We start from the raw sequence: 24,490 nt of genomic DNA on the forward strand, positions 1-24,490 counted from the left end.
GAAGTTATTTTAAGATTAATGCCTCAAGGCTGGAAGGAAAGAAAAAAAGTTTTGTTTGCTTGAGTTAATTTTCTGAATTAGCCCCAAACCCAGGGTTTGACTTTTGGTGGTGCAAAATTCCATAAAATCCAAAGTGTCAGTAAATAATTTGTTTGCATTTAAGATGAACATTGACATCAGTATCAGTCTTTCCACTGCTGGACCATAACAACTTTATACAGAAGAAATTAGTATAAAATATTGCATATTTATTGTTTATTAGGCTGGGGAAAACGTCATAACTGGATAGAATCTGATATCCAAACCTTTTTTTTTCTGATTTCTGTTCACCTGGTCTATTTGTAAAAAGATGCGTGTACAATCGTCAAATGTGTAATACAAAATCAAGTTAAATAAATCGCTTTTTTGTTTTTGTGCAACAAAAGAAAATTGGCTAACTTATCCCTAACTTCAGAGTATAATTATAATTAAATTATTAAATAATGAGATTACCTCGTAATATACATATATGTGTATATTACCCCGTAATATACATATATGTGTATATTACGTATAATGTTATGTATAAATATTAGATAATAAGATTTAGACAGGCTAGAAATATTAATGTATTCATTTGTCACTAAAGAGCTCCGCCATGATAGTGGTCCATTTCGCAATAACGTCCGACTTGCAACCCTTATCCAACTGGAACCTTTTGTATCGACCGCAAATGTCGTAACGCCGTAAACATCACGGAGCCGTCACCTGTGAAAATCGTAGGAGGGCCGTCAAAATCAAGAGGGTTGGTGGAACATAAACAGAGTTTATTTGACTTTTTTTTTTCCGCCGTTAATTTTCCTCTAGCAATGCTAGTTATCGTTCAATGAATTTTCCGGGAAGTTTTCACGTGTCCAGCAGCTCAGCTTCCCCGGATGTGTAGCAATGTTTAGCAGTTAGCATGAGAGAGAGAGAAAAAAACCTCTCTCTCTTGACCTTCAGTGAAATAGTGATACATTGTGGCGGCCAGCTGACAGGTTTTGTCGGTCCCTGGACGAGATATCTTAGACACCCCCCGTCCTCTCCTCTCCTCTCTCTCACCGGAAGCCCGGCTCTGTCCCTCCCGCATCACTCTCTCTGTCACCTGACTGCAGCTGGCTCTCTCTCCTCTCAGTCTCATGACAATAGTCCCCTGACTTTTTTTTATTTAGTTATTGTTGTTTGGTTTTTGTAGTGTTTTATTCTTCTTGAATGGAGAGGAGGTCAATCGTACGAGTATGTGAATGAAAAAAGGTATAAACGTTGGGAAAATATGAATTTTCAATTTATTTTGAGCACAGAAATAAAGTTGTATTAATGGAAAACGGCCTCCAGATGGCAGGAGTGCTTTGAAGAAGAAAAGTGCTGCTTGTTCTTCCCGACCAATCAGAACATGACGAGGGCACGTTGTTCTGGATGAATAACTTGTTCTGTTCTCCATTGATGGGGTGGTAATGAAGAGCTCCCTCTTCCACCAGCATATCTTGATGATAACGTAAGGGGCAGATGGACAAGGTGTGCGCGGACAGCATCACCCTGGATCTGCTGCTAGCAGCCAGGGAGACGGTGATGAGCAGCCCGCTGGGTGTCATCAACACCCCCATGATCTCGTGGTGCCAGACCACCCTGCCCCTCACCACAGCCTGCAGCGTCCACATTAAGCTAGAGAACATGCAGAGAACCGGTGAGACTTCACACACACTCACACACACACACACACACTGAACTGAGCTGAGACCCATCTGAGTGTTCTGATTGATTGACAGGGTCTTTTAAAATCAGAGGGGTGGCCAATCAGTTCGCCAGGAGACCAAAGGGTGGTCACTTTGTCACCATGTCTGCGGGGAACTACGGGAAGTCCTTCGCCTATGCTTCCAAACACTATGGATCAAAGGGCAAAGTGGTGATGCCGGAAACTGCACCAGTGTCCAGATCTGTCCTCATACAGGTCAGAGGTCAACCAGCCGAGACAAGCACTGATCTGACGTACACACAGATGTCAAGCGTGGTTCTGCTGTCTGTTCCCACCCTCAGAGTTTCGGGGTTGATGTGGAGAGAGTTCCCACCTCCCGCCTGATGAGTGTGGTGAACCGCTGCGTTCAGGAGGACAACATGACCTTCCTGCACTCCTACGATGACCTTGATCTGATAGCAGGGCATGCCAGGTACGCTCAGGTTACACCTGAATCCATCTGATCCCGCTCACTCACTTTAATCGCGCGTGTGCGTGTGTGTGTGTGTGACGTGTGTGTGTGTGAGTCTAGTCTTGGCCTGGAGGTGCTGGAAGTGGTTCCCGCACCTGATGTGGTGGTGGTGTGCTGTGGTGGAGGCGGGCTGCTGGCCGGAGTCGCTGCCGCCATCAAGCTGTCGGGCTCCGATGAGACCAGGATCTACGGCGTGGAGCCTGAAGGAGGTAGAACCTCTCTGGTAGATGATGCAGGGTCATGTGAGGCAGCCATGGTGACCTTGGTGTGTTTGCAGCCTGCACCATGTACAGAAGCTTCCAGGAGAAGAAGCCAGTGGGCATGGACACACGCAGCGTCGCTTCAGGGCTGGCGCCGCCATTCGCAGGTACCTGTCTACACAGAGTATACATTCTCATCATCAATGGAACGTAGTGAGTCTAAGACACAGATTTTAATTATGTTCCAACTGGAATTAGCATCATTTGAGTCCCCAAAATGGAGTTCTCTCATTCAATTTTACGTATTTTTTACCGTATCCATCTACTACATGTGGCTGCGGTGTCAGTCTCATTAAATTGTGTTACCTAAAGTATCTACTAGATGTTTTTATGATTTTTTTTTTAAGCCACTTTCTGCTAAATCACTTTAAGGCGCTAAGTGAGCTAACGCTATTAGCATCGGTGCCTGGGGCTCTATTTTACTGTTTCCTGATGTTTTGTTGAAACACAGTCCTGTAACTCGTCTTTATCCCCCAATGACGAACAAAGGAACTGATTGAGATGGACTTTTATCTGTTCTAAGTGGTTAAACCTGTATTTATGTACAGTGGTGGCCAAAACAACAAGAAGACTTGGCATGTTTTAAGAGGTTTTAGTACCCATGAAATGAATGAAATATCTACAGTCGTCAGTTATGCTCTCTAACCCATAGACCAGCATTTTCCCCAGCAAAAAACAAGCTAGGCCTGTGTCGCTGTCATCGTTTCACAATCATGTTCCTGCACAGAAGAAGCCAGATCACTCATGCAGTCATTGTCAGGTGTGTTCGTGGTTAAATTGATGGTGATGCAAGAGTCTCAGGACACAGCTGTGTGGTTCCTTTGAATGTGAAAGGCCTGTCCTGCTCATTAAGTGGCTGGTAACATCAGGGTTTTGTCACCTGACGCCACACCACCAATTCGTATAAAGTCAAAGCTTCTAGCAGTAGCCTGGAAGCACATGTTGCTCTTGGAACCCGGCTAAGTTGAAGAAGGAGCTGACGAGCAAGCAACGGGTTTGAATAAAGGCCCCTCTAGATGCTGGCTGGAGTTCCTGCCACATAGCCAAGGAGTTGAGATGCAGTCCAAGCACTGTGAAGTCCACTTCAGACCGCCATGATGCCACCCATTCACTCCAGAACCGAAAAAGTAGAGGCAGAATTGAGAAAGCTTCAGACAAACAAGTGAAGGACCGCAAAACCCTCAGTCTCAAGGACCGAAGAAAGACCTCAGGACAAGACCAACACCGCAATGACGAATGGTGCAACAGTGTCTTAAAGAACTGTTGGTCAGAAACTGGGAGAAGGAGAACTTGTTGGCAGAGCAGCAGCGAAGAAACCATGACTGAGAAAGAAAAAGAGTGAAACCCCTGAAATTTGCAAAAGAACACAAGAAATGGACAAAGGAAGATTGGTTTCAAGTGTTGAGGGCTGATGAGTCCAAGTTTGAACAGTTTGGCAGCAGGCAAAGAGTGTGTGTGAGACGGAGGGACGGAGAGAGATATCAAAATGAGTATTTTGACTCAGGTGGTCGAGCAAACGTCACATACGCTGCTGACACTGGTTGGAAACCCGGCCATAGGTCTTTTGCTGCATGTCACAACACCCCCCCCCCCCCCTTGTTTCTTGTCTGTTCACTGTTGAATAAAGTTGTCTATGCCAAAATATATATATTTTTTTTTAAGTGTTTCTTGGCAGCAGTTAAACATGGAGGGGGCATTATGATGGTGTGGGGTGCCATGTCAGTCTCAGGAACAGGTGACATGGTGAAAACTCATGGCATCGTGGGATAAGAAAGTGTAGCACAACATTCTGGTGAGGCCCAGAGTACCATCTGGCAGTCAGCCTGGATTTATTATCCAAGAAGACAATGACCCTAAACATTCCTTCACTATTGCCAGAAGTAGCCGGGACAGCAGGAGCCTGCTGGAACGCTGAAAATGATGCACCGGCCCCCTCAAAGTCTGGACCTCAACCCCATCGAGCAGATTTGGGGCGAGTTGAGAAATGAACTGGACGTAACTGGATTGTGCATTCAAAGGAGGGCTTTGGCTTGAGTTGCTGAAGGCATGAGATAACATCAGTGTTCAGTTCTCAGGAAGTACATCCAGAGACGTGCTGCTGAAAAAGGTGGACGAACCAAATGTCCAAGTCACTTCGTGTGATGGTTTGTGCTCAGGTCAAGCACCTACATGTTTTCTAATGAACATTATGAAATTAAATTATACTTTGGAGGCAGAAAAGTTCCGTCTTTTCCGACCTGTTAGGTGTTCCGATCGTTTTGGCCAACGCTGTGTAGCATTCTAAAAAGAAAAAAGATACTAAAGTGAACTTGGAGTCATCACATGCTAATCTTACAGGTGAAAGTTGCAAAACGCTACATTGTTTCCTCACACACTTTTGCTATTATTTCCATGGAGTGACGTGTTAAAGTTCATGTGCATCAGCATTTGAAGCTAGAAATCCAGTCCACATGGAGGTCACCACTCATCAGACTTTCTTGGCATTAGCCGCCAAGGTGATCCGTGAACAGAAAAATGAGAGGATGATCTGCTGCTCCAACCGTGGATTTCTGTTTCTTATAAATGTTGGTTTCAGAGAAAATTTGTTTCTCTCTTCTTCCCGCTGCGTCTCAGGAACGCTACCCTATGAGCTGTGCCGGCGTTACGTGGAGGAGATCGTCCTGGTGAGCGACGAGGAGATCAAGGCGGCGGTGTCCGCCCTGTACCGGTCCGGACTGGTGGTGGAGCCGTCAGGCACCGCCGCCTTCGCCGCCATTGTTAACAACAGGATACCCGCGCTGAAGGGGAAGAGCGTTGTGTGCATCCTCAGTGGAGGAAACATCGGCAAAGATGAGCTCGCTCATTTCCCAGACTGAAAAAGGACACGTCGTCTTCATTTTAACTGCATTTGTGGGAATGAGGATGAACCATAATGAAGTAAGAAAAAAGTAACAATCTAAGAGCGAAGTTCCTGGTTTAAATTTCTCTCCACATGAAATTTAAATAAATAACAGGTCCTTCAAGTTTACTAAAAAGAGCAAAGCTGTCGTGAATACATTTTTGTCAGAAGCTGCCACTACATTTCCTGTCTTCTGAGCCAAACACAGTTGGACTGAACTTTCGACTTGTTTCAAACCCTCTAGAGATGCAGCTGATATGTTCCCCCGAGTCCAGCGGGTATTCATTACGCAGCGCCGCCGGCACGAGCCCAGCTTTTCATCCTTGTCCCCTCCTGTCAAACCTTCAGCCCACCGTCAGACATAAAACGAACCGTCACCCAAAGCTTCAAAGACAAATGGGAAAAGTTGCTGTGGGAACTCGGGATGACGCTGAGTAGCGCTCCTGCTCCCCTGACAGCCTCTCAAACTGTTTTAACATCTGTTGCTGTCTGAGCTGGAAAAACAAAATGTAACCAGAGGAAACAACAGGCCCCATCAGTTCGCCGGCTCCTGAAAACCAGATTTAATTCACAGAAACCTATGAAGTACGAGAACTTCCACAGTTGACACTGATGTGAGTTTACGCGCAGCAGAGACGATATTTGACTTTTTTTTTTTTCCACTTTTCTCAGCATGAATCTACGTGTCATATGAGGACAAATAATTTTTCATATAAAAATGTTTATTTTCTGCTACATGACATCTTTGGTTGCCATCCTGCAAACGACTGCGTCCAGCAGAGTCCCGCACGCCTCCTCCTGCAGAGTGACTTTGTACAGCTGGAACAGAGAAAACAGGCTACCATTAAAAACAGAAAATCTTGGGCTGGTTCTTTCCTCGTGACTCCTTCAACATTTTTGGCACATTTTCACTTCCTATATTCCTATGAATTTTTCATCCTTTTGAGGAATATTTTCTCTGAAAAATCAATTTATGCATTAAAAACTAGATGTCCTATCCCTGCACAACTGCAGTGAATGAGAGGCGATGTAGTTTACAACAGTTGCTGTAACGCATCCACATATACTCCTAACATGTAGACATTTATAAAATACATCTCCACGACTTTTCTGGCTTTATTAATTTTTCAAAAAGGTCTCAAATTGCCAATTTTATATTGCATTACTTTTTCATACCTGTTTGAAACCTGATTGTCTGACCAATAAAGTAACATTTCCCAGTGCAAGCGCCCACAGCCCCTTGAAACGTGTGGTTATCAATTCCGTTCCCCCAACAATATTTCATACACTGTCATTGGAGGCAAATGCAGCCCCTTATTTACCTGAGAAGCTGCAACCACAGAAAGCTGGCGATCATTTTTAGAAAATAACTGGAACTAAATTATCTGCAACTGTTTTGATTGTTTCTATCAGTGAAGCGATCGACCGACCGGTTGGAGGGTGTGCCTGCGAATCACGTTAAACATGAGCGGAGGTGGAGAACCTTTTTGATTTTAGCGATGTCTGACAGCGAAGAAACGTCTTCCACCGGAACCTGTCGTCCGTCCACCTTGGCTGAGACGTCTGACAGGAGCTGCAAGTCGTCTTTGCTGTGAACCAGGACCACCAGGACGGAGTTGTCACCGTCTGAGACCCCAAACCTTCTGAAGGCTTCTGAGATCTGCAGGATATGAGGGAACAAATATGATACAAATATAGACTCAGTTTTAAGGTTTTGGTATTTTGTAATGTATGTAGGTTTAGATTCTGTATATTTTTATGTTTGTCTTGTACTGTACTTTATTGTGCTGCAGTTATCCTGTGGTCTTTTATTGCTGTGAATTGTGAGTTTGTACTGTATCACTTGTGGAAGTTTTGCTTGGATGACAATGCCACTTTTTAATATCCAGAGACTGTAGAGGAAAACTGATTATTTATCTAACTAGTAAAATTACACCTAAGTGGAAACTACAGCGCTGACGAATGTAAACTGTCCCAACATCCAAACCAAACCAAAAAAGACATTTTCCATATGAAGAAATGGATGTTATTCGAAGTTTCAATGAAAGAATGAAGCATCCAAGTACACGTTCTGTTACTTACATTATTAGTGGGTGACAGGTTGAAGATTATTTCTGAATTTAGACTTCTGGTCTTCATTTTTCCTATTTTCTGTAGGTGAACAGCTTTATTTGCAGCTACCAACACCTGGAAAGGACTCACCAGCTGTAACAGATGATGAAGTCAAATGTTCAGTACATTTCACTGGTTTTTACTTATTTACTTGAATTAAAGGTTACTCAATACGTATTACTTCCTTTTCAGCCATACAATTGACAGTGAATGAATGTTGCTACGAACAGGAGAAGTCTCACCATCGTTGGGTTGATCAAGGCACCGTTTATTTTACCCTCCACGGCACTTTGTCTCAACTCGGCGGCATTTGTGACAGCTTTGAACAGCATTTGAGTCACAATGTGGTCTGGAAAAAGCTCCAGTTTTTGTGTTAAATGCATGTTTTAAAAAAAAAACAAGCAAATTACGGATTACATGTGGCACAACCGCGTCTTCGCGTTCAAGGGGGAACCATAACACGGTGACACTGGTTCCCTTTCTTTAAAAGGACATCAGCGGAAATTGCTCCTTAGAAGAAACATTTCCTCTAAGAGAATAAGAGATATAAACACAATACTAAACTTCACCTCAATATAATAATAAGCATTATTTATGTCGGATACTGTTCGACAGAAAACTCTTGGTGAGCTAGTTACCACGCCGTAGGAACCATATACTGGAGGTGTTTCCGTACAGGAAGTCCTTCCCAAGCGGACCGCCAGCTGTCAAAAATCACAACTTTCCCAATAGTAGACGGAGTTCGATCGGTCTCCCGTTGAATTTGAACTCTGAGCTGGTTTTACTTCGCGTATCTAGTGGTTATTCTAGCGAGGAGCCGCTGTAGCAGCTAGCTTCGGGGTTGCGTTCACGTTCACATCATATTTCGTCATCAAACATGGAGAAATTTGAAGGCTACATCTTCACGGCTCTGTGCAGCACCAACTTTTTAATATCCTGCTTGCTGTTCTCCAGAGTCACCAGGGAACAGAGGGAACCCTACATGGACGAGATTTTCCATGTGCCTCAAGCTCAAAAGTACTGTCACGGAAGATTCAGCGAGGTAAAGAGTCGCCATGAAAGCGAGTGTCGTTTGGTTGTAGAGCGGATTAGCTAACGGCGAAGCTCCGGTCACTGTGGAGCCTTTAATCTCCATATCATCTCTTTGACATGGAGGCATAGATTGCGGGTTTATGTGCCCACACGTCGTACCTTTAATACAGGCTGGCTTGAACAAGTTAGACAGTAGGACAGCGGAGCTTAAAGGATCAAGAATGCTTTATTTTCCATTCATCTAATCTCGTCTCATTGTGGATGTTGGTCAGACTACGTGCACTGTTGCAGCTGATCTTTAGTCTTCACTGTCTTCATCCACGTATTTATTTTGTACTGACTTTATTTCACATCAGTCTCTGCTTATACAATAAGACTTGAGACTAAATCAGTGCAGCTCAGTGCTTCACTGATGACTGCCAGTCTCCTTGTTAGGCATTTCAAGTATTTACAGTAACAAATGGAGACCAATGCATATCAGAATATAATATTTGGTATTTTCAAAATACATAGAAATCAAGAATGTAGATGTAAACACAGTGGATGTTTTATGCTAAATCTGAAGGAATTCCCTCAAGATATATCCTGAGGTGTGGCGTTGAAGAGAATAAGACGGATGACAACCTGAAAACATAACGCCTCTGGCCCAAGGCTGTTGCATGCATGGATATCATTAAAAACAATAATGATAAACTGTACAAGGTTCTTCACAAAAACAGCGTTAGAATGAGGGAAAAGTTAAAAAAAAACAAAACAGCATGCAATACAAGATACATTTAAAAGGTTGTAAAGCCATGAGTTACAATAAAACGTGACACAAATTCCAATCCATACAAGTGTGGTTTTTAAAAGCTTTTTGAAAATACACGTGCAGTTGTGACAGTGGCATAACAGAAATAAAACATCAGAAAAGTGATAGTCGGGCTAAGAGGAAGGTTTCCCATAAGTGTTTCCAGATGTGAACTCCCACAGCTGCTCTTGGATGCTGAGGCCGAAGGTTCAGCGAGCATCAAACTGACGAGCTGCTCTGAGAAATGCAGGACGTGTTATGGAAATGTCCTCGAAATATGAGAAGTATGGACAACAAACCCACTACAATATTCTCAAGTGGGTTCCTGCGTCCGAAGCACCTGACAGTGTTTCAGTTTTACGCATAATTCAGTTGCCGGCTTGTCATTGAAAGATCCAATCAAAACTGAAGCAGCAGATGCAGGAATAACCTGACTGAGTGCCAAAAACCGCTCGATCCTAATTTCCCAGAACACACCTTGATAGTGTCTCGTATTTTGATTTTTTTTCTACTCCAGTGGGACCCGATGATCACCACGCTCCCGGGTCTCTACCTCATCTCTGTGGGAGTCATCAAGCCCGTGGTGTGGCTCGCCGACCTGACGGGCGAGGTGGTGTGTTCCACAGCCATGTTACGCTTCGTCAACCTGCTCTTCAACTGCGGCAACCTCTACCTGCTCTATCTGCTCGTCTGTAAGCTGCACGTCAGGGAGAAGGTGGGACTCTGACTGATTGTGTCCAGAGGGGTGGAGCAGGCAGCAGATCTAACCGCTTTCACCTTGCTCTTGTTTCCACAGACTCGAACAACATCACGGCGCATCCTCTCGGCGTTGTCGCTCTCCACCTTCCCCGTGCTCTACTTCTTCAACTTCCTCTACTACACCGACGCTGGATCAACTTTCTTCATCCTCTTCACCTACCTCATGACGCTGTATGGCTGCCACAAGGCCGCAGCCTTCCTTGGCGTCTGCTCTGTTCTTTTCCGCCAGACCAACATCATCTGGGTGGCGTTCTGCGCCGGCACTCTGGTTGCCGCCAAAATGGATGAGGCTTGGAGATTGGAACACTCAAAAAAGACGGATGAAAAGTCTGCTACGTCCCAGGTCCCGCTGTCCTTCAGTGGAGCTAAGAAAGTGCTGCTCTTCAGTCTGGGGTTCCTCACCTCAGCCAGTCAGGTGAAAGCGGTGCTGCTGGTGGCGTGGCCGTACGCAGTGGTCGCCACGGGTTTCCTGGCGTTCGTGGTACTGAATGACGGGATAGTGGTGGGTGACAGGACGAGCCACGAGGCCTGCCTCAACTTCCCTCAGCTCTTTTATTTCTTCTCCTTCTCTCTCTTCTTCTCCCTCCCCGTCTCGCTCTGTTACCATCGCATCCTCCGCTTCCTGCAGGCTCTGAAAAAACAGCCTCTGTTCTTCCTCGTCGTCACCTTCATCTGCTTGCTTCTGGTGTGGAAGTTCACCTTCGTCCACAAGTACCTACTGGCAGATAACCGCCATTTCCCCTTCTACGTGTGGAAAAGGATTTTCCAGAGACACGAGCTGGTGCGCTTCCTCCTCGTCCCTGCCTACGTGTTCGCCGGGTGGAACTTTCTGGACTCTTTCAAGTCGCGTTCGCTCTTCTGGAGTTTGGCTTTCCTGGTGTGCCTCCTGGCCGCCACCGTCCCCCAGAAGCTCCTGGAGTTCAGGTACTTTATCGTTCCGTACTTGATATACCGGCTGCACATGCCTCTGCCATCCCTCCCCAGACTCATCGAAGAGTTCCTACTGTACACAGCAGTTAACGCCGCCACAATTTACATCTTCATCACGAAGACCTTCCAGTGGCCGGACAGCACGGCCACGCAGAGGTTCATGTGGTGAGGAAGAACTAACGCCGCAACAAGCTGTTGGTACTGAAGGACTCCCCCAGCGTTGCTGTATCATTCGTCCTGCCACGCTTTCATAGTCGACCCTTTCACACCGGCCTCATTTGACCCGGATGTTCAGACTTACCTTCGGTCCAAACTGGTGTGAAACATCTGCAGGACCACTGTTGGGCCAATCCGTCACGCCACACTCCTCTGGGAAAGTCAGATCTCTGCTTCCGAGTCAGCCACTCCTCGGTTCTGATCAGGTGAGAGCCCAACCTGACGTTCTATAGGACCTCTGATGGGTGCAAAACCCAGGGGGCGATGGAGGAGCTCTGCCCGACACAGAGGAGGCTGCAGAGAGACTGCTAGTCCCGCCGCCAATGACCTCATCACCAAGGTGGCATGACATCATCACATCTGATTGTCCTTCAACCTAAGTTCTGCCATCAAACCACATTTCATCCACAATGTTGTGAGTTCTCCTGCTAACGCACCAAACCCGTCGATCACATGACCTCCTTGACGGAGGTCCTCCGAGCCGCCGGTCATTCCAGTCCTTTCTGTCTGTTTCTGTTGTTGTTATCAAAACTGTGAATTTTCTAAATCGCCAAAAACATTGTGCGAAAATAATACCCATAATTCACTGCACAAACAAAGAGTCGTGAAGTATTGACATCAAAGTTGCCCAATCCCATGTTTTGAAAAACTGTCAGGTTTCTTTCAGCAGTTTGATTTATGCACTGTAACAGTCAAAGCCACTAAAGGATCGCTCCCGGATGAGAACAGAGGTGTGAGCTAAGCTAGCCGCTAGCAGTAGCAGCTCATCCACAGGCTGCCAAGAGGGGAGCGAAGAAGTCTCTACGAACAAAAGGCTTCTCGTCTACAAATGTAAATACGTGTCTTTCCATCTTTGGAGAAATGAGCTGTGAACATGAGTTAAAGAGACCAAAAATACGACAAAGCCATACTGTAAATATCTGAGTCTATGTTTTGGTGATGTCTCCCTGTGGGTTTAGTACTTGGCTCGTGGTGGGCGGACACGTCTCTTCCTTCAGGACGCTTTGGTGTCTTTATTCAGGTGGAATCAGAGACGCCCGGGGCGAGGCCTTGAAATGAAGTCGTTCAATCCGTGAACTCTCTCGTTTCAACCTGTTTTGTGTGTATTTGTGTTCCTGTGTCTGTGTTGACTGTTTGTGCTCCACAGTTTTGTCCTTCCTGCTCTGTTTGTTGATTAAAAAAAAAAAAGAACCTTTTGTGGAATAAAATGACTCATGTAGCACGATGTGGATTTGTTTTTATCAAGTTTTTGTTTTAACAAATATGAATATCCCCCCCCCCCCAAAAAAAATCCTTTCCCGTGCGATGAAGTGTGCGTAGGTAGATGTGTACTTATACTGTCCTCTGCTGTGGTAAATTTCATAAAAAAATAAGTGAAAGAGGTATTTTTGTTGTTGTTCTCTGAGTGCAGTGATGAACGTCCTCCTGCCGCAGCACACAGGCGTCTAGTGAGAGCCGGGGGACGGAGACATTTCACGGTACCATGACGAGTTTGATGGTGTGGTTTGCGTTCATCTACTTGGTGATGTGAGAGCAGTGAACAAAAACAGGATATTACACTCGTTAGAGTGCGCAAACATGGTTTTTGAAAGGACTGACACTTGATCCTGATCATTAAATACACTTCTTCTGCCACTAGATGGCAGTACCTGTGACCAAGTCACAACTGAAGCACTTCTGCGCTTCCAATGGGTTTTTCCTTAAGTCTGAGTTCTTGCTTGTGTTGTACGTCGCTTTGGACAAAAGCGTCTGCTAAATGAAATTGTAGAATTGTAGAATTGCAAATACAATAAAAACCCCATCAGTTTCAAGTAGAGCGTGTTTTAGATTCAAAAATCAAATGTTCAAGTGAAAATACAGGACACAACACTCCTGGTCAGTTGCTTTTTCTCCATAAACAAAAAATATCAAAGAATTTTACCTGTGTTTAGGAATGTGTGTGTGCTTCCGCATGAAGGCCAGGATGAGCTGAAGCTTAGACTTGCGTCCTCTACTTTCCACTCATGTAAATTGCTTGGTTGTTGTTGTTTTGTTTTTTTTTTGCTTTTCTAGCTGTTGTTCTTTCTTCCCTTAATTTTCGCACGATTGTAATAAAGACTTTAATCCATTCTTAACTTCTGTTCAAGAGTAACTGTTGTTTAAATAGGGTTAATAAATTGTAATCGCAAGCCAGAGAAAATGTCCTGAAACAACCCATCATAGTCCCATAACGCACATCAATAAATTACATCCCAATCAGACACAAAATGATAAGTCAGGATGTGAATAATGAAGATTGAGCTGATAAATAATGTAAACCTCATGCATAGCAGAGCAGAAATGTCCATCCCTTCGTCATTTCTCATGTTTGACACTAGAAGGCGCTACAAGACAAAGACAGGTGTTCCTCTGCGGAGCTCACGTAATCTGAAATTACCAGTAAAACCAGTTAAACATTCCTTGTTTTGCAGCTCAGAAATACCAACAAAACCATTGTTTTCTCACTTCGGATCAGAAGCAGCGGTTTAATCTGAGGAGTTGCAGGGTGAGACGTTCTTCCCTCTGTAATGAAGACAGTATGAATGTTGCTCCTGATCCTTGATGCTATGGGGGAGGGGGGGCAGGGGGGGGGGCAGGGGGGGGGCATCATCTGTAGCTTCTCATTACAGGCAGCGGTGTGGGGCTGCTTCACCGCCAAGGCTTTATTAAACCTCATGATGATAGAAACCTTGATTACAGCCCTCCGCTGCTCTGCTCAGGAATGATGGAGATTCTGTAACTGCAGCATGGAGAGTATTCAAAATGGGGGAGACTGTTTGTCCCCCATCCCCTCCCCTTTTTTCACAATTTCATTGATTTTGCACTTTGGGGGAGGATGGAAGCGCAGATTGGAGCCCGGCATTTGATCGTGCTCGGATTTGTTTCGTCTCTGGCTCCCACGCGTCGTTTCACTCGGAGCCTCTGATTAATTGTGGACTGGAAACCTGTTGAAATGACACATTCCTCACACAAACTGAAAAGTTGAACAATGACATAGATTTAACCTGAAAGTACAGAAGTTCTTTACCGACAAAAAAAAAACAACAACATGTGGTGTCATCATGAAAACACTACCATTCGTTCCCGCGGTCAGAAATAATCCAGCTGCCCACATCTGGCATTTGCCCGCGGTGTGTTTGTGAAGATATGTTTTCAAGTCGCACTGAGGGCGGGGCTAAAGGGCCTGGGCACGCCCACAAGTACAGCCAGCTCATGCGGGAGCCTGAGCCTGGTTTTCCCTTGGTGCTGCTCATGAGATATTTGATGCGCCTGCAGGTCAGACAAGTCGTCAGGCCCTCACCTTCCGCTGGACGCTGGCGACAGTTTCACTTCAGTTGTGGTTCCTGGCAGATACCACAGCAGCAAATGCACTTCCTGTAGGCACTAAGCCCAAACGTCAGTGTAGGCAAAACAGAAAGTAGCTCCTGAAACAAAAATCCTGCTGGACTTGATCATCTCTGCTGAAAACATGGAGTCCGTCCAAGTTTACCTCACGTGAGCCCTTCAGCTGAGCCTGCTGTGGCTCCCTCACCTGTCTCTCGTCCCGCCATCGACCTCAGCGGGTGAAAGGGTGCATTGGTCCACAACCCACAGCGCAGTTCTTTCAATATGCTTGCATGCGCTATCTTGATTTTGCAAACTTGTTTTTTTTTTATTTTTGAAAGGAAATGATCCAGCGAGAGAATCGACCCTCAAAGGAACCGGGATAAACTTCTGTGGTAAAAGACAACAACTCCATAGTGGGCTCCGGTTATACGTCATCTATATTCTATCAGGGGAAGGAGAGCAGATTTTCTGGTGGCCATGTTTTTTTCTTTTTTGGTTTTTGTTTTTGCAGTCATGTGACCACTCTCTACTGGAGGAGGTGAGGTTCCAACAGGGAACTTTTCCACTTGCTAGCTGCATGAATGCACTGGAACAGTACATTTTCCCCCTGGGTTCCCTAACAGGTTAATCCCAGCATGCAGTAATGTGTGTGCGCGTGTGTGTGTGTGAATCCACACACTTCCCCTGCCCCTCAATAACCCCATTCTTGTAGAATTCAGCTGAATTCCATGTCTCTGGTTGGCATGGATGATTGGTGATTACATCATTGTCATTACTACCTTGCCAGTAAAGCTGCTGGTTAAAAAATGGAATGAAAAGAAGTGAAGGCATCTGGATTGAGGAGTGAAGACAGGCAGAAAGAGAGAGGGGAAGGAGGTGGCAGAGAGAGGCACAGACGAGGGGGAAAACACACACACACACACACACACACACACACACACACACACACCGAAGAGAAAGCGAAAGAGAGAGAGGGAGAGTGACATCACATCTCCCAGCCTCTCTCTCTCCCTCCCCGGCACCTTTGCTCCACTTCTCGCCGGGAAGGCTCCAGTTATCCTCCGTCGTCGCTCATAAAAGGGGGCTGGACCACAGGCTAAGGAAAAGAAACACACACATTTTTTTTTTTGACAGGATGAACAACAGTTTCCTAAACATGGCGTCGATAGGGGACTTCGACCCACTCAACGCGTCCATTCCTGCCACCAAAGTTGAAATCACAGTGTCGTGCAGGTAGGACAATTTAACCTGGTTTCAGTCTGACAGGTTTGGGGGAAGCTGGCAGTCACCTGTGCGTTCAGTTTACTCAGGTGTGCGTGTGTGTAGCTGGAATGTGTCGAAGCCTCTTCGTACCGAGGGCGTAGACATCAGTTTGTATTCACGCTAATTACGTCGAGTAACTTAGCTTAATTGTTGTGAGACCAACGCGGTGATTTTTTCTAAGTATTGCACAGTACAGGAGACGTTACGATGAAGTGCTGAAAACTTTTTTTTTAAAGCTCAATCGGTGCTAGCTTACTTTGTCCTATCAGGACGAAGCTGATGAAGTTTCCGCTGACCAAAACTTCAGCCTAGTATTGAAAGTACTTGACTACATTCCTGGAAATACACGATAAGCAGGAGCATGTTGAGTACTACACACAGCTTTACTTCAGTATTTGTCAAGAGTTCTTGTTGTTGCTGCGTGGTCACGTGACAGGAGAAGGCAGACGCAGCAGGTGGGAATGTGTGTGTTCTCGGACTATAGAAGGAGGCGGGGGTCAAAGGTCAAAGGTCAGCCACTGTGTGTTAACCTGAAGGAGGGACTTTCCTCAGTCAGGGAGAGGAACCATAAATCGCAGGTCAGCCCAGCTTGTGTGGTGGCCTTTTATGAGAGAATTTGTTGCATCTGTAACGGGAAAGGTCACATGTTCGACCTTTGATGAAGCAGTGAGAAATGGTGTTTGTGATGATGGGTCCTCATTGACCATCGGTTGCCCCCAGTAGGACGGACGAGGTTCCCTCACAGTTTAGATCTGGATCTGATGCCTGGTTTTGTCATAAAATGATGCTGATGAACACACACACACACACACACACACACACAGACATATATATTATATGTTCACTCAGATATTGTTGTTAATTTATTCCCAGTCCCATTTTTTCTTTTACTCAATGTCCTTAGTAACAGAGACATAATGTCATATTCCGGCAGAATATATGAACATGTTTGGCAGGGTTGGCTCATGTCTGAGTCACCTAGCTCCTTGGGGGGTAGAGGAGGGTGGTGGTGGTTGTGGGGGGGGTGTTGTGTGGTCAGTCCTCCTACCTCCAACCTCAGGGAGAGCTGGAATGCCATGGTTACGGCCAGGTGTGTGTATGTGAGCATATAGCTGTATGTATGTATATGATGTGTGCAGGTTTCAGTGCTTTTGCGGGCACAACGAGAAATGTACAATATCTCCATGGTGACTTCTTTTTAAAGGTGTGTGTGTGTGTGTGTGTGTGTGTGTGTATGTGTGTGTGTGTGTGTGTGTGCGCACGCGAGAGGGTGTAAGAGTGAGAAATCTCACTGAGGACAAACTGGCTCTGGGAAAAACAAGAGACCATTGTTTGGTGCATGAATTACGGTCAGCGTCATTTACACTTAATATCCAGGATGAAGGAGAGACACAGTCACCATCTTAAAAGGTCATTTAATCAAGTCTGAGTGACGACTGAGCCGGCAAAGCTAACATAAATGAATGACAACATTAGCTTTCTTCACACACTCTGTACCATCAGATTTTAAGACTGTTCCGGGGGAAACCAGTCAATGTACCAAGAAGTGGCATCAAGATGGAGAGTAGAAAAGGCAGCAGTAGGTGGAAGAGAAAACATAGATTGGAAAACTTCAAGAAGATCCACTGCATTCATGGTGGACGGTTGATGATGACATCACAAATAGAGCAGGATTGACAGGCCCCGCTCAGCCTGCGCCGCCAGCTAATTCAGTTTCCGCCGTGATCCGAGGGGCGACGAGTGTGGCTTACATTTGTTCTGCTGATGGACCGAAGAGCCTGACGGATCAGCAGCAGGGATCAAGGCTTCAAACAGATGCATGACCAGAACGACGCATTAATCGCACACCACTGTAAAATTCTGTCGTGATGAATATGCTCGAGGAATTCACGGAATTATAGAAAATGGATTATTCCACTTGGAGGGTGAAAGGGAGGGTGGGCAGGTGAGTTGCTCTGGTAGCAGCTGGCATTGTTACTGAAAACTTTGTTTGAAGTTTAGCACAACTAAATAACCAACGCGTGCCGCAGTTAAAAAAAAAAAAAAAAAAAGACCCGTCTAAACCTGGCAGGGGGTTGGAGGGGGGGTGGATGTCAGAGTGATGCGATTCCTTTCACTGGAGAGTTTTGTGGGCTGAGTCACACAGCGAGAGGTTTCTGTCACAGCGAGCGGAAAACCGCAGCTACTGCACTTGTGAGCTGGTGAGCTCTTTATTTTTTTTTTATGGCACAGCTAAACCCCCACCCCCAACCCCCCAACCACCCCCCCACAAAACAACAGTGTCATCATTCATCAGCAGTGTTTCATTATGGCCAACATCATACACACATTTGGAAGGCATCACCTGACTCACTGGAATATCCACCGATCGGATTCATGTTGAAAGAGCAGCACCCAACAGGAAACTGCAAACACGGACAACAGTGAAAAGCTCCTTGGTGGCGCTAATGAGCTCACAGCACGGAAGCCTTGACTCACCCACATGTGACCAGTCACTGAAGAATAAATTACCCCGTGATGCGCTTCAGTGTTACCGCCTGCTTGTGTTGAGCCAGGGGACTCAGTGGAGAATGACCTCCAGTAGAAGCTCCATTAAGGGTATCGATTGGGCCTGCACACACAGGTTGTTACCTGTTTTTTCACACTCACACACACTCACACATACACTTGGACGCTCCGTGTTCTTGTATGCAGCACATTTGGAATATTTTATTCTTGAGTTTACGGCCTTGAATTACATGACTTGAATTTTTGTCCTGGATGCCAGCACGTAGATCGCGAACACTTCCTCTTACTTCTCGAAAGACGTTCAAAGTTTTATTAACAGTTAAACATGTCAAACAACAAAAACAAACAATGATAGGAAGCCTCGGTTCCATGCTTGTCAAAAGTGCTCACTAGTTGGAATTTTCCTGATTTCCCGTAGCCAAATATTGTTTTAATATTTTCATCTTTGCAGTAAGCACAAAAACGGGAATGATAGTAATGATATTGACGTAAACTTACTCAGTCATAAAAGTTAAATTTTTGTGGCATATTTGCGTTACGAGGGGCGGCACGGTGGAGCAGTGGTCAGCACTGTGGCCCCCCAGCAAGAAGGTTCCGGGTTCGAGTCCCAGCTGGAGCACGGGGTCTTTCTGGGTGAGTCTGCATGTTCTCCCTGTTCCTGCTGGGTTCTCTCTGGTACTCCAGCTTCCTCCCACAGTCCAAAGACATCAAGAGGGACCAGGTTAATCCAGACTCTAAATTGACCGTAGGCGTGACTGGGAGAGCCAATGGTTGTCTGTCTCTATGTGTTGGCCCTGCCATGGACTGGTGACCTGTCCAGGGTGAACCCCGCCTCTGGCCTGAATGCTGCAGGGATAGGCTCCACCCCCTACCACCCTTAACAGGATAAGAGGTAGAGAATGGACGGATGGATGGATGGATGGATGGACAGATTTGCGTTATGCAAATGTTCTTTGATGAAATGAATATTGTGACAGTCCGCTTCCATGTTTTTCTTTTTTGATCCCGCGAGATTCCACCAGTCTTGGGAATCGTCTCTGGAATTGTTTAGGGTAAACATCAAGGACCCGACTTCAGCAATTTACTGAAGGGTGTTGGCGGACGGCGTTCTGTGTGCGCCTTGTGTTCGGGGCATGTTCAACTTCATTTTGGTATTGAGAGGACGCGCAATCAGTGCTCAAACTAGTTGGGTTTTGGGCGTGACATCACACAAACCAATCAGAGTGCCTCTGTTATTCCCCCCCAAAGCCCAGGGTTTACCAGAACTTGGGGTGTTGCCAATGCAGTGACATGCTTTTCAACTGTAGAGAGGTGGGCACTTCGCATCTGGAGCAACGGACCTCGGCGTGCACCAGGTGAAAGTGCGCACCTGTGTCTGATCTTTTATACAGTAGAAGCAGGAATCCACCGAAGCCATCAGAGGTGGAGCAGGCCTGGGAGGGGGTGGCGCTCAGTGTTTCCACATCCTGGAGCATCGGTTAGAAGTGCATTGCAATGCCGCACATCTGCTCGCCTGATTGATGCGTCCTTTAAGTAGCAGTATGGCCAATGACCAAAGACCAGCCTCTTCCTGGTCTATGGCGCAAATGTTTTCTGGCGTTCCAAACTAGTGGTGCACCGTGGTTGCGCCAGACCAGCCTCATTAACATACTTCAGCACCTGTTGGTGCAGGTGGAGTGCAAGTGAATTTGTTAGTTCTAGGCGCTCGGTGTGAAAAGTTCATGCGTCGGCTTGAAACTTGTGATGACACTCGTGCTTGGCCAGGCGCTAGCTTGCGGCGTGCTTTCAGATGGCTAAGCTAGCCCCCGAGAGTGTTGTCTCGTGTCTTTAATTCAGCCGTCTTGTTCATGTTTGTTCTTGCAATCAAATGTTTAAAAATGAGTTCAAGTCTTTTGTTGTGTCTGTGGTCTCCCAGTTTTTAAAAATCAGCGAAGACGTGGAAGTCCTCTAATGTGCGACATCAAGGTGTGTTTGGATCGCTTCATTTCGAGTCCTGTGAGAAACAACACACAAACAAACTGACAGCTTCACGAGGGTGGAGTGACTACGCCAGACAAAAACAAGGCTTTTCTAAACAGTTTTTTTTTACTTCCACTTTGTCAGCCTCTGTTTTTCTTCCTCTTCTCTCACTGTTTTTCTCGCCACGGTCCCAGCCCTGTCAGCAAACATTGTATCTGTTGACAAGAATAACACCCCGAGTCTCTTGTCTGGTTAAAAAGAAGAAGGAAAAAAAACCATCTCTGTCCTTTCTTCACTGTTGCCTCAACATATTTTTTGTGGTGCAATTATACATCCATCCATCCACTTTCTCTACTGCTTGGACATGGACATGGTCACCGGGGGGAGAGAGGATTGAACCTGCAACTCTCTGGTTGCTAAACAGCCTCTCTACCTCCGAGCCATGCCGCCACTGAAATATTCAAAGTGTGTGTTCAGGCAACCTGTAGGGAAATAAGAAGTGTCCTATTATTTACTCGCATCGGGGAGCTCTAAGACGCGCGCGGTGATCCACCATACTTCCGAAATGATCCCTCCTCAGTTCGTGTCAGATGTTTACACAGTTGGATCTCAATCCTGGTTTTTAAATGTGAAGAAGAAGAGAAGCCATATTTGTAAAGCAGGTCATACTTATGGAGGCCTGAAGGCTGGGACACACAACTGCTGCGATCCTAATGGATTCACTCAAAATATGTGACATCATATCGGCCTCAGACGGAAAAAAACAACAACAAAAAAACTGGTCCTGCGGCTGTTGGAATTTTCTGTCGTGCCGACTATGAGTGACAACACCTATCGTCTCCTGCGACAACTTCATGTTGCGACATTTAGTTTTTCTGTAAATAAAATAAAGAGAATGTTAAAGGGTGTCACAGGCAGGGAAGGTTTCCCTCCCTGAGACGTTAAACTGTTGCAGATTTAACTGAGTGGTTCCCATGTCAAGCATCCTCTGAGCTGAACTAGGAGTCGCTCTTCCGTCGTGGCTGGAGCACAGTTGGCTTGGTGGCGTTGTGGTTAGCTAAGCTGCTTCTCCATCTCGCGTGGTGCTCCGAGCTGTGTGTCTACAGGACCTGCTCAGGTCTCTCCTGTTCGACTCCATTACCCCTCCCACTACTTCATGGAATCCCCCGGTCTCCTTGACCCTTTTTTCATTCCGCTGTCTCACATCACTCATCTAATGTTGAGATACGCTGCTAACATTTTGAAATACTGACTACTGCATGTTTACACACACACACACACACACACACACACATATATATATATATATATATATATATATATATATATATATATATATATATATATATATATATATATATATGATTTTTTTTAGGTTAAATAGCATTTGGTTGAGAAAAACTTTTAATCCTAATTAATCCTACTTTTTATAAAATGCTTCCTCATTTGGCAAACCTCCACATATTCGGTGTTGACGAGTTGATTCCCTCCCTCGTGTTCTATCTTCTGGACTCTTTTCTCTCAATGGCCACTGATGCCATTGATTCACATTTTAAAACTCCTGTAAAGCCACTGCAGAAAATCTTTATCCTCCGTCTCCAGGCGCAGAGCATTATGTTTTGCTCTGAGTGTGAGGGGTGAACCACTCACCCACCAACCCCGCCTTTAACAGCACAAGTCATAACTGACCCGCTATCTATTCTCAGGTCGCTCACTCCCTCTCCGTCTATCGGACGTGATTGTGTTGACCTTTTTGTCCCCATAGAGCTCAAATAATGGTTCCTTTATTGAAGGCAATGCTGACAACCATCACTTTGAACATAAGATAGGGTCGCCCGCTGTGCACGGGTTCAGTACCAGTCAAAAGCACAAAAGGATGTGTTCGAGTCTGCGCCATGACACAACAGCCGAGAGACTTTTTCCGTCTGTTTACACACGGTTCTTAACAGCAGGGAACACACTTGATTTTGAATGAGAACACAGTGGTGCTGGCAATCAGTGAGACAAAGCTATATTGATGGAATCATCTTTGGGCTGCAATGAATTGATCCCATTGTCTTGTCAGTCTCACGCTGTCTCTGTCTCTGTCCTGAGCGAGCAAGAGTGTGTTGATGTGCATCTGTGGGAGTTTTGGGTGCGTTACAGGTCACAGCCCTGTTCTGTAATCAGGTTTTGACTTTTTTCCAGTCGGGGCAGTAAAGATTTATGCACTCTGAGGAAATTACAATCGACCCCTTTCCTCTCTGTTGTTCTCTACCTGCTGGTGGTTTTTCTGTGCAGGTCACTACACACACAAAGGCTCATACTGATTCACTGCCCCCATCCTATACATCAAATGGTACAGTTGGTGAGAAAATGAATTGATAAAGATCTCACAGAGAGTTGGAGTCATTGCCAAAGGTCAAGAGCTGTGCACACATACACAAAACAACCCTGCATACAACCCCGCTACTGCTGGAAGAGGGAATGAGTGGATGGGTTGCTCTGACTCTCAAGGTCATACAGCTGTAGTGCTATTTTAAATAGCAGCTGGTCAAACATACAAGGACATACACACCTTTCACACCAGCAGCTTAAAAGCAAGCAAAACCTAGCGTACCTTCTTGTGAGTAACAAATTAACTGTAGTATTGTTTGAGTTCTTCCCGAGTTGTGGATACTCACATTTCTCATATTTTCTGTGGAATACGCCTTTCTGAATTTGCAACGTGTAAATTAAGTTTGTGAATATCTCAAGGGGTTCAGCATTGAAGGGGCTTTAACAGTCTGCTCGTTTAGGTCTCATTAGGCGCTTTCACACCGGCCACCGAGCCGCTAATTCGCCAGTCTTTTTTGCGGCTCGGTCTGAGGTTTCAGACACAGTGCGGTAAATTGGGGGCCAGAAATTTTCCTCCTCCAAGGGTTCACTTATTCCCGCCTGCTGTGTGAATCCAAGCCGTTAATGTGCCGGCTCGGTGTGAAGTGGGCGGAGGTGTCGATGATGATGCAAACTCTCAAACATAATGCTCGCCGGTCCTCCCGCATCAAACACCTCAGAGAATGTCAACACCGACGCTGCTGGCAGTGGCCAACTACTGTTTTGAAACTTACGAACCATCAGTGGGGTGAAATATTCTTTCGACGCATCGTCTCTTCAGCAAGATGAGCACCCGGGGAGCTGCTGAGATCAGGGAGCTGCTGACCATCACCAGCGAGAGGACCGTGGATCACCACCTCACGGGACCGTGAAGGACGGCTTGTTGTATGAAAAGGTCGTGGAGGAGCTTGGTAGACGTGGCTATCGCTGGTTGATGGAATGTCACCAGCAAGTTGAAAAACTTATGGAAAACATACCACCAGGTCTGTGACCACAACAGCAGCAGCAGAGGGAGGTTGGACTGGGCCACTGCGAGGTTGGCCAGACTGTCACGGGGCTGAATATTCTCCTGATGTACATGTTGTACGTCACCGTTTACATGCAACTATGTGCTGCACTTCACGTCACATGTTTACGCCCACGCAAGTGTCGGCTTTTTTGGAAAGAGGAATATTACGCCTCCATTTCGTGCAGACAAGATGACAAATTCCCACCTCCACCGGGCTGCAAATTTGGCGCATTCTGTCTAAAAAGGGCGATTAGTGTTCACACTAAAGAAGCCTGAAACACACTTAACTCATCAACATGACATAAGGAAAGTCAATATTTTGTGCTTATACTACTAAAACTGGGCTTTTAAGATACATGTGAACATGATCGTCCAACTGAAATCATACAAAGTTGAATTTGTCCAAGTGGGACTTCGGCACCTATATAATGCTGTTGGGTGTTACATCTATACACTTCCTGTGGCTCCTGATTGGCCTGGTGTCCTGTTCAGGTTCTGTAGGATCCACTGTGGTGTTTCATAGAGAATACGGCCAGTGACGAGTCAAGGGGGGGTATCATTGTGGTGGGTGAAACTACGATGGAAAAAAAAAGTATTTCTGGACACAGAGACAAACTTCGAGCTGTCTTAGCTCAGGTTGTTATCCATTTTTCTGAAATAGTCGTTAAATCAAAGTCCGCCATTTGAAAAATACGTCGCAAGTTAACTTTTTTTTGGTATGTGACACAAAAAGGTGAATCAGAAGTCTGCCGGCTGTAAGGAGACACACTACCACCGAGTGTTCGGGAAACCAACACGCTATGAATAAATTCCGCAATTTTTTTGACTCGGTGCTCTGAGCAGAATCTCTGT

At 45.7% G+C, this 24,490-nt stretch overlaps 4 protein-coding genes across 7 annotated transcripts in view; 3 read left to right on the forward strand and 1 right to left on the reverse strand.

Annotated features, from left to right (window-relative positions):
- Positions 1-663: 663 nt before the first annotated feature.
- Positions 664-6,907, forward strand: LOC147262379 (uncharacterized). 4 transcript variants are annotated; one of them, XR_015112365.1, is made up of 8 exons: positions 664-784; positions 1,497-1,702; positions 1,785-1,966; positions 2,053-2,183; positions 2,283-2,431; positions 2,500-2,589; positions 5,096-5,398; positions 6,774-6,907. XR_015112365.1 is itself a non-coding variant. In XM_086201173.1 (7 exons), the coding sequence occupies exons 2-7, from the start codon at positions 1,525-1,527 to the stop codon at positions 5,335-5,337; spliced, it is 972 nt and encodes a 323-aa protein (XP_086057299.1). In that variant the 5' UTR covers positions 664-784; positions 1,497-1,524; the 3' UTR covers positions 5,338-6,492. The 4 variants fall into 4 exon arrangements, 1 of the variants encoding a protein (XP_086057299.1); XR_015112363.1 differs by having other exon boundaries at positions 5,096-5,974; positions 6,774-6,888; XR_015112364.1 differs by lacking the exon at positions 6,774-6,907 and adding an exon at positions 5,605-6,492.
- Positions 5,951-7,953, reverse strand: tprkb (Tp53rk binding protein). The gene is made up of 4 exons (XM_086201174.1): positions 7,715-7,953; positions 7,443-7,565; positions 6,844-7,020; positions 5,951-6,179 (listed from the first exon to the last, which is right to left on the reverse strand). Exons 1-4 carry the CDS (start codon positions 7,853-7,855, stop codon positions 6,093-6,095), a joined length of 528 nt encoding a protein of 175 aa, XP_086057300.1. The 5' UTR covers positions 7,856-7,953; the 3' UTR covers positions 5,951-6,092.
- A 215-nt stretch (positions 7,954-8,168) lies between these two features.
- alg10 (ALG10 alpha-1,2-mannosyltransferase) lies at positions 8,169-13,123 on the forward strand. The gene is made up of 3 exons (XM_086201172.1): positions 8,169-8,514; positions 9,812-10,009; positions 10,091-13,123. The coding sequence occupies exons 1-3, from the start codon at positions 8,350-8,352 to the stop codon at positions 11,150-11,152; spliced, it is 1,425 nt and encodes a 474-aa protein (XP_086057298.1). The 5' UTR covers positions 8,169-8,349; the 3' UTR covers positions 11,153-13,123.
- Positions 13,124-15,484: 2,361 nt separating this feature from the next.
- Positions 15,485-24,490, forward strand: part of LOC147262382 (copine-8) — a 74,039-nt gene continuing 65,033 nt past the window's right edge. Inside the window, exon 1 of the mRNA XM_086201175.1 lies at positions 15,485-15,777. Within this exon, the coding sequence (XP_086057301.1) occupies positions 15,680-15,777 (98 nt within the window). The 5' untranslated portion in view covers positions 15,485-15,679. The remainder of the gene's footprint in view (positions 15,778-24,490) is intronic.

The sequence above is a fragment of the Aulostomus chinensis genome, chromosome 4, assembly GCF_037954235.1.
Source record: "Aulostomus chinensis isolate RoL2024-O1b breed Wild chromosome 4, RoL_Achi_v1.0, whole genome shotgun sequence".
Classification (NCBI taxonomy): Eukaryota; Metazoa; Chordata; class Actinopteri; order Syngnathiformes; family Aulostomidae; genus Aulostomus; species Aulostomus chinensis.

Excerpts from the sequence above, each read along its gene's own strand:
- LOC147262379 (XM_086201173.1), top strand. The coding sequence starts at position 1,525 with ATGGACAAGGTGTGCGCGGACAGCATCACCCTGGATCTGCTGCTAGCA. Across the intron at positions 1,967-2,052 it reads CCAGATCTGTCCTCATACAG|AGTTTCGGGGTTGATGTGGA; the intron begins GTCAGAGGTCAA and ends TCCCACCCTCAG. Across the intron at positions 2,432-2,499 it reads CGGCGTGGAGCCTGAAGGAG|CCTGCACCATGTACAGAAGC; the intron begins GTAGAACCTCTC and ends GTGTGTTTGCAG.
- tprkb (XM_086201174.1), bottom strand. The coding sequence starts at position 7,855 with ATGCATTTAACACAAAAACTGGAGCTTTTTCCAGACCACATTGTGACT. Across the intron at positions 7,021-7,442 it reads ACCTGTCACCCACTAATAAT|ATCTCAGAAGCCTTCAGAAG; the intron begins GTAAGTAACAGA and ends CATATCCTGCAG. Across the intron at positions 6,180-6,843 it reads ACATCGCTAAAATCAAAAAG|CTGTACAAAGTCACTCTGCA; the intron begins GTTCTCCACCTC and ends TCTCTGTTCCAG.
- alg10 (XM_086201172.1), top strand. The coding sequence starts at position 8,350 with ATGGAGAAATTTGAAGGCTACATCTTCACGGCTCTGTGCAGCACCAAC. Across the intron at positions 8,515-9,811 it reads GTCACGGAAGATTCAGCGAG|TGGGACCCGATGATCACCAC; the intron begins GTAAAGAGTCGC and ends TTTCTACTCCAG. Across the intron at positions 10,010-10,090 it reads AGCTGCACGTCAGGGAGAAG|ACTCGAACAACATCACGGCG; the intron begins GTGGGACTCTGA and ends TTGTTTCCACAG.